General features: G+C 50.4%; 1 protein-coding gene across 2 annotated transcripts in view; it reads left to right on the top strand.

Moving 5' to 3' along the window:
- Riiad1 (regulatory subunit of type II PKA R-subunit (RIIa) domain containing 1) overlaps nt 1-3,847 on the top strand; it is a 9,084-nt gene extending 5,237 nt beyond the window's left edge. The window contains exons 3-5 of one of the 2 annotated variants that reach the window (XM_005414557.2): nt 1,983-2,029; nt 3,100-3,214; nt 3,731-3,847. In XM_005414557.2, coding sequence (XP_005414614.1) covers nt 1,983-2,029; nt 3,100-3,158 — 106 coding nt within the window. In that variant the 3' untranslated portion in view covers nt 3,159-3,214; nt 3,731-3,847. Of the gene's footprint in view, nt 1-1,982; nt 2,030-3,087; nt 3,215-3,730 lie in introns of both variants that reach the window. The other variant, XM_005414556.2, reaches the window with a different exon arrangement.
- The last annotated feature ends 8,271 nt before the right edge of the window (nt 3,848-12,118 follow it).

Below are 12,118 nucleotides of genomic sequence, written 5' to 3'. Positions count from 1 at the left end.
TAGCTCAGCGGCAAAGCGCCTGCCTGGCAAGTGCAAGGTCGTGAGTTCGGTTCCCGGTACCGGAGAAAAACCAAAAAAAAAAAAAAAAGAAAAGGTGCACCTATGTGCCTGCTGTCTTTTATTCAGGAGTAGCTAGTAACTCCTCTCTTCTCACCTCCTTGGCTGTGTGACATCTACCTTGGTCCTTATATCCATTTCCATTCCTATTGCCTTTTTCCTTTTAGGGTGCTGAGGGTTAGACCCAGGCCCCTGGGGTACTAAGTACTTGCTCCACCATTGAGCCATGCCCCAGCCTCCTGGTGTCTTTCCAGTTGGATATAAATTCTCTGGCACTCAGCGCCCTCTAGCAGAGCCTCCTCACTGCCCCTTCTCCAGCCGCACTGGACGTGCCTGAGGTACTCAGAACTCATGAACCCCCTGAGGGCTCCCCGCGCTCCGGGGACGCCAAGGTGGACACGACCCAGGCGCTAACGCGCACTGTTTCCATTTCTGCTGCTTGGCACTTGCTCTTCTCTGGCTCTGGAATGTTGTCATCCCTTAATCCTGGTCCTGCCTGCTGAAGTCTTATGTGTACCTCCAGGGCCCACTCAAATGTCAGCTGCTCTTTGTGGGGTCCCCCTTGCAGTAACCTCGCTTTTCTCGGATTTGGAGTACTAGCACTTACTGGAGGTTATTGGTCTCTTGGACATTTGAGAACTTACCTGTTCCCTGTTATTCACTTGTAAGTTTATTGAGGCAGGACTGTATTTTATCCTTTTGACAGCAGTTCTTCCTTGTGCAGTTACTTACACTTAATTGTGCTCAGTAATGATCAAATTGAATGGAAGGAGAAGGAAGCTAAATGACTGAACCACGGGTGTTGACACTCGGGGTGCTGGGCCAGGGAGCCCTTGGCCAAGGGCTCCTGTGGAAGCGGGACTGTGAGGCAGCCTGGGGCCAGTGGAACCTACAGTGGAAAGCGCTGACTAGGAGTCAAAACACCAGTGGAGCTCTCCTTTACTTACTGCCGTTTTCTTTTGTTTTTTGGGACAGGGTCTCGCTATGTAGCCCAGGTTGGTGTTGAACTCTCAGCGATCCTCCTGCCTCAGCCTGCTAAGTGCTGGGATTATGGGCATGCACCCCCATGCTTAGCTTTATTTGCTGTCTTTATGAACTTGGGCAAATGATTAACCTTGTGGAGGCTTGGTTTCTTCATATGTAAGATGAGCATGCAATAATTGATATTTGACAGAGACATTGTAAAGTGAGATAATACTTGTGAGCATATTTTATGAACCATAAAACTTGAAGGGATGTAAGACATTTTCAGTGCACTGGGACTTGGGGTGTTACCTATCATAGTGCAGGGCCAGTAACTACCTGAAGTTCATCTTTCTGCTTTGTTTATTCCTTACCCTCTGCCATGGGAGTTCATGGTCAGCCGACCTCACAACATTGTGGAGTTGCCTGTCTCACCACGCATGAGCCCCCTGAGGACCATGCCCTGTGCTCTTAGGTTAGCTTCCTCCCCTGACTTGATCCTGGCTTTGTGAAAATGTGTGAAGCCAGGCATGATGGCACGCACCTATAATCCAGTACTCAGGAGGCTGAGGCAGAAGGATCATAAATTTGAGCCCAGTGCAGGCAATTTACTCAGAAAAGAGGGGCTGGGAATGTAGCTCAGTGCAAAGGCCTTGGGTTCAAGCACCAGGACTGCAAAATAAGTTTTTGGAATGATGTTCACCCAGTAATGACCATTAATGGGTGAAACTCAGCTCTTTTGTGAAATGAGCAACACCGTAGACTTATTGCCATTCAGGATGTTTTGTTCCTGAGTTGAAGAAAAATTATGAATAAAAGGTCTTTGTCCAAGGTCCCCTAGGTTACTGGCTCTAGGATGGGTGTGCCACATTAATCTGCTACTGGAAGGCACAACCAACGCAGAGGCCAGACCTGCCTTCCAGCCTACTTCCCCTCTGACCAGGTCCCTTAATGTTTTCCAGAGAGATGTTCCTGAAAAGACCGGACGATGTCCTGGAATTTGCTGCAGGTGAGCACGCAGCGTCGGTGCGCGGTACAGTACAGCTGTGCCTGGCTATGCCTGGTGCTTTAGACTTGGACAGCCGGGCCAGAGTTCCCCTGCCTCGTCTGGGGTCCCCCTTCACCAGACGTCCCCTAAGGGAGCTGTTTCAGAAGGCATTGCTGCTTCACTGTTGATTCTTCAAAATGAGGCCAGATGGGAAATGAGGCAGAACTTCCTCCTGGGGAGGATTAAGAATTTTGAGATTCTGAAAGGAACACGATGGCAGCCCTTTCCCTGGGAATCTTACAGGAGTTCTGACCCTGGCTGTGCATTAGAATCACCTGGGGAGCTTTTAAAAAAATTCCAGCGCTCAGGCCCCACCCCTAGAGATTTTTACTTAATTAGTTGGGACTGCCTCCGTCCATAATCTTAAAGGCTTCCCAGGTGATTCTAATGGACACAGCTGCCCAAGAGGGCTTAAGGTCAATGGTATTTAGAGGGAGGGCGCTGGGCCAGCCAATTTCCTGGGTGCAGTGAACTCTGGGAGCTGTTTACCTCCTCCGACTGCTTCTCACAATCTAAGTCTGTCTTTGCTGCCACAGCAGATGCTGCCTGTGACTCATACACCGCCAGTTGTATAAAAACCCTCTCCTGTCGTCATCCTGCAGAGCCTGGCTCTGCTCTGGAGGGTATTCTCAGGAGAGGGCTGCACAGTACTTCCGAGGCAGGAGCTGGTGAGCCAAGTGGAGACAAGAATAATAGCACTTATTTGGGCCCCAAGATGGGCCCAGAACAGAAAACTCGGACAATCCCTGAGCCCTTGATGGCTCCCTGGGTGTCAGCAGGCAGCCCACAAGTGGCGCGGTGCAGTGTGGCAGGAGCATCCTGTGGAGCCCTTCTGCGACTGTGAGCTGCCACGTCCGAGCCACTCTGGGGAGGGCCACACACCCAGGCAGTAAGTGGAGCATTTACAGCGGTCCGAGGGCCAAGCCATCCTAACTTTTTAGCAGGGTAAGCTACCTCCCTCCCAGTCTTTCCTTCCCCCTTGAGTGTAGATAATTTCTTCTTTTTGATTTTCATCCCAGACTATTTCACAGATCCAAGACTTCCCAACAAGATTCACATGCAGCTAATTAAAGACAAGAAAGTCATTTAATTAGCAAAATCGCCGTGTTCAGCTGTTGGGAGAGACCAGACGGAGCCCAGCCTCGGGTAGGTGTTAGCTTCACTTACACGTGGCGCGGCTCCACTCCTGAGAAAAGCAGCACTGGCTTACTGGTCTGGGGTGTGAAAGAAAGCAAGTGGAGAAGCCAACGAGGAGTGTCAGGAAAGCTTGTAGTTTTCCTGACACTGTTTTGGGGATTAGGGAAGAAACTGTCTAGCCTGCCCGTGGCAGGGATCTTCCTGTCTTGTGACTTGGATTATGAGGAATGCAAACACAGGCTGGGGGAACACGGCCGGGAAAGAAAGGGGCTTAGCGAAGGGTGGTTGCTCCCGCCCGAGGCCTCTCCCTAGGACCTCGGAGGCGTCAGCACCTGGAGTTGTTTCTCGGGTGCATCTTGGATGGGCGCCCCCTTCCCCTCACTTTGAGCCAGGCTGTGCCATAGTGCACCACACGCTGTGCAGGGAGGACGGCTCCTGAAACCCTTGTGAAGGCTGGGATTTCTTCTAATTCGAGGTGGGAAAAGGCCACCCTCCTGACTTAGCAGAATCGTTTCTGTTTTCCAGGGTCATCAGGACGCACGAGAGCCCGGCTGCCGGCAGCGTGGGTTTCCAGGCTGCCTTGGGTTCAGTCTGCTGTGGCAAAGGCTTTTAAAGATCCTCATTAAACATAGACCTTCCTGCTCTGTGCCTTATCTCACCGGGCGGGGGACTTGGGCCTGTAGCTCGTCCCTGGCAGCCAGGGGCCCCAAAATATGGGGGTTCCCACTGCAGCCACGTCCAGAACCGGGACTAGAGCAGAAAGCTGTGGGGCCCCTGAGGGCCACAGCGGGTTGTGGTGGGGCAGAGACTAGGGAGAGCCCACCTCCTCATCTTCCCCGAGTGGCTACAGAACGTGAGGTGATGATTAACTTTTATTTCCACAGACCCAGTGGGAAGGGGGTTTGGGCTGGGAAGACAGAGAATGAGGTTACACGCTGGAAAGCTACTCATGGTCATGCATATTGTGAAAGGTCAGCTGCCGGTGACTCGGAGGTGGTGAACTTCATCCTTGAGAACTTTTAGGAACAAGCTGCGTGTTCATTTCACTTTCCGCTAAGGCGGGGCATGGCCAGTGGGCCTCAGTGAAGTCCTCTCCAGGCCTGGAAGGCATTGGGTCTTCCTTCCTCTTCCGCCTCAGGCTTCCGCAATCTGCTGGTCCGTGTTCACCTGTGTAGCATGTGTCAGCATCACCATGGCAACAGGCACCGACAGGGCCGGGGTTGTATTAGTTTTATTCCCATCTCTGCCTGCCTTGTTCGCAGCTGCCATCACCTGGAGTAGCAGAAAGGGCAACAAAACAGGGCATTTAAGGGACGATTAAAACTACATCTGAGCAGCTGCGGACGAAGAACCCAAGGAAAGTGCTTTCTGGGACACTGACAGGGTCTTGTGGAGAAAATGCAAACAAAGCCTCCAGCAAAAACGCACATCCCGGAGGCCTCTGGTGCACAGGGTTATCCCAGGAGCCCTGGGCCTCTCCGGGGAGAGGGACCAGGGCCCCGCGGTGAGGGCAGAGCGGCTTGCAGGGTGCCAAGCGCTTGGCGCAGCACTGGGGGGGGGGGGCCTGTTCTGGTGCTTCTGGCTGGAATAAGGCTGCATTCCTCTTACAGTGTATACATTTAAAATACATCCCAAAGCCTCCCAAATGCATTTAAAACATGGTTATAGGCTGCTTTGTGTGAAGCACTGTGGCAGGTCCTGGCGAGGGACATAGACCTGTCATGCAGCCACTGAGGGTCTGGAGAGGGGACTTCTTTCCTCGAATACCTTTACCTGTCTGGATGTCTCACCTGTTAGACTGAAAGCTTCACGAGGGTTGGAACCAAACCTAAAAACCTAACTTGTTCACCACTGAAACCCTTGCTCCTAGCTGCGTCTGGGAGCAAGTGCTCCGCCTCTGTGGGGTGAAAGGACGTGTGCAGAGCTGAGTGAGCGGCTCCATCACGGCTGCGCACCTGCCTTGGATGCAGGTGCCACCCTGGGAGGAAGAAGGAGGGACATCCGGCATGTGCAGACTGGGAGAGGCGGGGCTGGTCAGAGTGCCCCGTAGCTCATCAGCTGGCAGGTGGCAGGGCAGACTGGTGTCTGCTCAGCCTCATTACCTTGCTAACAGAACTCTAGACTCTAGGAAAGCTTTTGTTTTCTAGAAAAAAAGAGATGGGTGCAACAGATCAAGCTGGTGTGATCTGTTTTTCTTTACAACTTGGACCTAAACACAGTGATTACAGCTAAGCGGCTGTGCCTTAAGTAACAGGGCAAGGTAGAGAGCCAGTCCTTGAAAGTGGCAAGAACAGAAGGCAAGATCCTGGGGGTGTCCACGGCATCTCTGAGGACTTGAAAGATAACAGCTCCCTTCAGACTTGTAGGTAAGTGAGAGTGGTGAACTGTAAGTGTTTTTTTGTCTGTTTTGTTTTTTGGTACCGGGAATCGAACTCAGGACCTTGCGCTTGCCAGGCAGGCGCTTATGCCACTGAGCTATATCCCTAGTCAATGTATTGTAATTTTTAAAAAACCAGACCAGAGCTTAAATCAGAATCCCCCACTCAGCAGATGTGTGGCCTTGGCTAAGAGCTCACCTTAGGTCCAAGAACCTAAGGAGTGAACATGCCTGGCCCCAGGGAGGTCTTCACAGACGGGAGACGGGCAGATTACTGAAGGTGCTGAGTCCTGGGCAAAGGAGGTTAGGTGTTTACATGTGGAATGAAGAGCCTGTGAAGGGTTTTAAGTCACAAGGAGCTCATGAAGTGTAGTGGTGTGGAAGACAAATTCGAGGAAACGAAGACTAGAAATGGAGAGACGCGTGGGGAGATGCTCTCGGGCGGAGCCGCCGTTGTCTGTCATCTGCATGCCTCTTGCGGCTCTGCTGTGTCCACTGCGGCAGTTGGGAATGTATTTAGCGACAAGTAACACAAAACCCAGTTTACAGTGACTTAGAGGAGGGTATTAGCTCGCCTAATAAGGGGTCTGGCAGCAGGCAGGGGTCAAGGTCTCGGGGAAGCTGATGAGCCCCCGGGGCAGCCTTGTTTTCCACTGCAGTCGTAGCCTGTCACCTGCTGGTTGCAAGAAGGCTCTGTACTCCAGGTGTCCCTTCTGTACTTCAGGCAGGAGAAGCGGGAGCCACGCCAGCCCACTCTGTCCCTCTGAACAGGAAAGAAGAGATTTCTTGGGAGTCCTCCCTCCCTCCATCTCACAGGCCCACGTCAAACTCAGCAGAGACCAGGACAGGGAGCAAAGAGAAGCTGGCAGTAGCTATCGGGTCTGCTGAAAGGCAGGGCCTGCCTGTCCCATGCAATAGATGGGTCTTTTTTCTTTTCTTTCTTTTTTGGGGGAGTGTTGCTGCAGATTGAATGTAGGGCTTTGTGCATGCTAAGCAGTGCTGTACTACTGGTCTTCACATCATCCCTGCTAGAGGAATCTTTTAAGAAACCCAAATAAGTTAGGGATGGTGGTACATGCCTGTAATTCCTACACTCTGGGAGACTGAGTCAGGAGAATCCCACGTTCCAGCCCAGCCTGGGCAACTTAGTGGCATAACAAGATCTTATCTCAAAATAAAAAGATGGGCTCATTTTTTGAACGCCCTGGGTTCAATCCCCAGTACCACAAAACAACAAAAACCCTAAATCAGAGCACATCACTCTCCTGCTCCAAAGCGTTCAGCGGTCTTCTATGAACTTAAAGTCCAGATGGTTCTCCAAGGGCCCAGTGGTTCTCAAGACCCCTCACCTCGCGGACTCTAAAGACCGGGCCCTGCATCCCATTATAGTGCCCACTTTTGGGGCTTTGAGCTCCGCCCCATTTCTCATCCCCAGATCTTCCCGTGGCTGGGGGTCTAAGTCATGCTCTGATCAGGAGAAAAGGCCACTGGCAGCAGCTTTAACACACGTGCCGAGTCTCTGGGATGGTGCCTGTAGGCATTGGGTCCAAGCCTGCATCTCTGGAATTTCTTTTCTATCTCATGGCATCAGAGGAGGAGCAGCAGGACTGGGGAGGAACGGTGCTTGTGATGCTGGGCTTTCTTCAGGGAAGCGACCCCCTCCCAGCTCCCCTCTCCATCCCTCTGACTTTCCCTGAATTTCCTTAGCCAGACCCGTGTCCACAGGCCCTGGCAAGGGATGCCGGAAACGGAGTATTTAGGCAGCAACCGCACCCGAAAAGCTGCTTGTCTCGGTCTCAGAGCTTTTGTCAGAGATCCAACTACAGTAGGTGCCTCCAAGACTTAGTTGATTTTATTTTGCAGTACTGGGGCCCGGACCCAAGGCTTTATTTTGCATGCTAGGCAAGTGCTCTACCATTGAGTCACATTCTTTGCCCTTTCTTTTTTAAAAATTTGAGACAGGGGCTGGGGATTTAGCTCGGGTCATGAGTTCGATTCCCGGTACCGGAAGAAAAACCAAACAACAGAAAAAACATTTTGAGACAAAGTCTCACTAAGTTGTCCAACCTGGCCTCGAACCTGCGCTACTTCTGCCTCCACCTCCACCTCCCTCGCCACTTTTAAATTACTTTCAGAGTTTTTTGAGACAGGGTTTCACTATGTAGTTCTGACACAGGAGATTAGAGCGTGGTAAAGCTGGCTGTACAAGTAGACCCGACTTTTTAACGACAAGATCCCGGACGCATGCGCAGCACAGTTCCCAACCCACCCTGGACTTCTGGCGAGATTGAGCAGGTTTTCAATAGGATGACCTGGACATGACGTCAGCCTGAGGCGTGGGATCCCAGCACTGCTTCTCAGGCAAGAACGTAGAGGTTCTTTTGGGTTTCCTTGAGATTTGGACAGCATGAAAGGACGCAGATGCCAAGAAGAGCTTGCTATGGTGGCTTTCCTCGCTGGCCCACCTTGCTTTCTTTTATCCTGCTTTTTCCTCTTTTACTCAGTCCAAGCTCAAGCCACAGAGCCAGTTTCTCACGCTTCACTTTTAAATTTCAATTTTCAAATAAACTTTGCCACTGCTTTTTGCTCATTTCATTCAGTTCTTTGTTCAAGAGTAGAAGAACCTAGAATCTAACTCCAGAGGGAGAGACAAACAACCTGTTAACATTTGATTGTCCAGCCACTTTTAGAAGGAGCTACCCCATAGCGTTTTGATGTACACATCCAGGAGAGTCAAAAGCCAGGAGATTCCAGTAACAGTTCAGGCTGGCCTTGAGCTCACTATGTAGCCCAGGCTGGCCTCGAACTCACAGCGATCCTCCCATCTCAGCCTCCCAAGCGCTGGGATTACAGGTGTGTGCCACTTCGCCTGGCTGGTGGGAAATGTTTGAGCATCCAATGATCTGATATTTTCATCCTTCTGATCTATTTTACTGGGGCTTAAAAAGCAGCTGTTTGGAATTGCTCAGGTTGGATCTGGCACCCAGAGAGCAAAGCCAGAGCTAACAGGGGGCTCAAGAAGGCCCCATTTTGGGTCTTTTTTTTTTTTTTTTTTTTGGTCTTTTTGAGACAAAGCCTCACTACACAGTTCAGGCTGGCCTCAAACTCGCAACGATCCTCTCGCCTCAGCCTCCCGAGTGCTGGTGTTCCGGGCATGCCAACACGCCCAGCGATCTGTGGGTCTTGCTGGGTCCTCAGGGCAGGAAGGCTGGAGGTGGCTAGGAGGGCCTGCTGTGACAGGGCGGCCTCTACTGCCCCCACTTGGCCAGTGTTGCACCACCGGAATACGCCCGTTCAGGGACAGAGCAAGGCGAGCCAGCGGGAGAAAGCGCGGCGGAAACCGCTGTCGAGCGGGAGACGCACGGAACTGCTGCCTCCTGAGGGGGATGGCTTCTTCAGAAGCTCCAGAATCTGAGCCAGGTGCGGCGGCGCACGCCTGCAACCAGCTACTCAGGAAGCTGAGGAAGGAGGGTTGCAAGTTGGAGGCCAGCTGGGCAACATTGCTACATTTCATTAAAAAAAAAAATCTGGGATGGGGTGTGGCTCAGTGCAAAGGCCTTGAGTTCAATTCTTTTTTTTTTTTTTTTTTTTTTTGTCTTTTAGAGACAGGGTCTTGCTATGCAGTTCAGGCTGGCCTTGAGCTCACTTTGAAGCCCAGGCTGGTCTTGAACTCACATCAGTCCTCCTGCCTCAGCCTCCCGAGTGCTGGGATTACAGACATGCACCACCATGCCTGGCCCTTGGGTTCAATTCTTAAAAGTGCAAAAACAAAACAAAACAAAAACCCTAAAATGAAACAACAACAAAAAAAATAAACCCTTCTGAATCAGGCCCTTCTTTCTTTGTAGTGTAGCTTCAGAGAGCACCTTAGATGTCCCCCCCCCACCCCCCGGTATCGGGAATCGAACCCCCTACCTCGCACTTGCCAGGCAGGCGCTGTGCCGCTGAACTAAACCCCCAGCCCAGGTGTTTCTTTCTTAAACGTGTCTGAAGACAGAAACTGTTCAAGGTTGCTTATTCACGCATAATGATTATTCCTGCCCTCATTCTCTCATCCGGCATTAGGGTACATGACGTACTGCGGTTCAAGGTCTTGGGCGCACTGTCTTTCCTCAGGAACGCGGAGCCTACCGAGTGAAGACAGGTGCATCGGTAATTACGGGGCAGTTTCAGAGTAAAAGGCAGGGCGCACGGTGCATTCTTAGTTGCCTGCAATCAATAGGTCACAGCACATTAGACCTAATCTATAATAAAAGGCAAGTACAACCCAGGCATGAGAGCCCACGGCTGTAATCCTGGCACTCTGGGAGTCTGAGGCGGGAGGATGGCAAGTTTGAGCCGAGCATAGACAGCAGTTTAGTTACTCAATGAGACCCTGCCTCAAAAAGGTGAGGGGCGGGGTGGGGCGGGGCTGAAGACGTAGCTAAGTGGGAAGGTCCTGGGTTCAATCCCCAGTGCTGAAGTGGGGAAAAAAATGCAAGCGTGATGTCTGTTTGCCTTTGGAGTAGCCCCTGTATGATTCTCCTCCTGGTGAGCACCACACCAGACCGATTAGGGAGAGGAGCTGTCAAGAGCTTGGCAACAGAGAACAGTTAATGGTTATTCAATAGGTCACTCATGTATGGCTCTATTTATTTTCTTTAGGAGCCACTTTGAAGTTACCAAAGTATAGTACAACTATTGATAATCTCCTACCTCTTTTGTCTGTAACTCACTATTATTTGTCTATTTGTTTTCTTGAGAAACTGTCTTGTAGCTAACAGTATGTAAAACAATAACCATTGATAATTTCCTAAAAAAAAAAAAGAGCTTGGCAACAGAAACACCAAAACAACAACCAGGATTTGGAGGCAGATTTATCTACATCCATGGGCACTGGTCGGGATCATTCCCAGCATATCAGGCCCTGATCTCCAGCGGTCTAGGGCTTATATGGGATAAGCAAGCAGGAAGTACAGCGGCACAGTTTCTGAGGCTTCAGTCCATGGTCAGCTGACTCCATCGCTTAATGGACTGAGATCTACACCTTCCGTCCCTCTGGTTCCCATTCTCAGTCCAGTGCAGTGAGGCAGAAGCGTCAGCGCAGAGGGACCGGTGGGGGAAGCTGCTCACCTCGTGGGACCCAGGAAGCAGGGTGAACTGGAACGAGCCAGAGGAAGCCTCAGAAACTGTGAGGTAAAATAAATCATTTCTCCTGTAAATTATGTCAAGTGCTCAGTCACAGTGACAAAACACTAACAAACTCATGGGTTGTTTAGAAGTATCTCTGGTTTCTAAGAATCTGGAGATTTTCTTCTATTCTTCTTACCACTGATTTCTAGTCTGATCCCATTGTGGTCAGAGAACATACTCTGATTCAGTCCCTTTTAATTTGGTGAGATATGTTTTATGGTTTAGGATATGGTCTACCTTGGCTTGTTTGTGAAAAGTGTGTATGTTGGGTAGAATGTTCTATAAATGTGAATTGGGCCCTATTGGTTGGGTGTTGGGTTTTGTGTCCTTGCTATTTCCTAATTATTCTGTTAGTTGCCAAGAGGGGAGTTGAAAATGTAACTGAAGGTTTATTTTTATTGTTTTGGTCTTTGTGGTACTAGGGATGGAATCCAGGTGTCTCTACCACTGAGCTACATCCCCAGTGCTTTTTATTTTTTGGGACAAGGTCTTGCTAAGGTGCCCAAGCTGGTCTTGAGGTTGTGAGCCTCCTGTTTCAGGCTCCCAAGTAGTTAAATTACAGGCATGTGCCACTGTGCCTGCATCTATTAGTTTTGCTTCATGTATTTTCAGCTCTTTTGTTACATGGATATGCATTTGGATTGCTATGTCATCTTAGCAGACGGACTCTCTCCATGGTGTAATGATCCTCTCCATCTCTTGTAATTTTCTTTCTTTCTTTTTGTACTGGGAATCGAACTCAGGACCTTGTGCTTGCAAGGTAGGCACTTGTGCCACTGAGCTGTATCTCTGGCCCTTCATTCTGCTTCTTGAGTGAGAAAGTTGACTAATACAGGATATAACTACAGAAAAAACTCTGTACATGATCAGTAAAGATGCAGCCATTGTTGACTAACTACATGGTACACAAGGAGACACAGGCAAACAATGCTCGGACAAGGAGGGCTGGAGGCTGTGGTCAGGGGGAAGCTGCTTACCTTGTGGGACCCAGGAAGCAGAGTGAACTAGAACGAGCCAGAGGAAGCCTCAGAAACTGTGAGGCAAAATAAATCATTTCTCCTGTAAATTATGTCAAGTGCTCAGTCACAGCGACAAAACACTAACAAACCCATGGGTTGTTTAGAAGTATCTCTGGTTTCTGCACATCACTGAGTTTGTGTGGATTCAGGGTTGTGTTTGGCATACAGCAAATTCAAATTTTGTGCCACATGCGGTGCAACTCTCGAAGTTTCCAGGGGAAGGATGGCGAGAGGACGGAGTAATAAAGATAAGACACAATATACAGCCAGGCAGGGTGGCGCATGCCTGTAATCCCAGCTCTCAGGACCCTGAGGCAGGAGGATCAATGCGAGTTCCAGGCCAGC

Source organism: Chinchilla lanigera, unplaced genomic scaffold (genome assembly GCF_000276665.1).
Source record: "Chinchilla lanigera isolate Chin_1 unplaced genomic scaffold, ChiLan1.0 scaffold00188, whole genome shotgun sequence".
Classification (NCBI taxonomy): Eukaryota; Metazoa; Chordata; class Mammalia; order Rodentia; family Chinchillidae; genus Chinchilla; species Chinchilla lanigera.
This window is presented reverse-complemented; position numbering and strand designations above follow the sequence as displayed.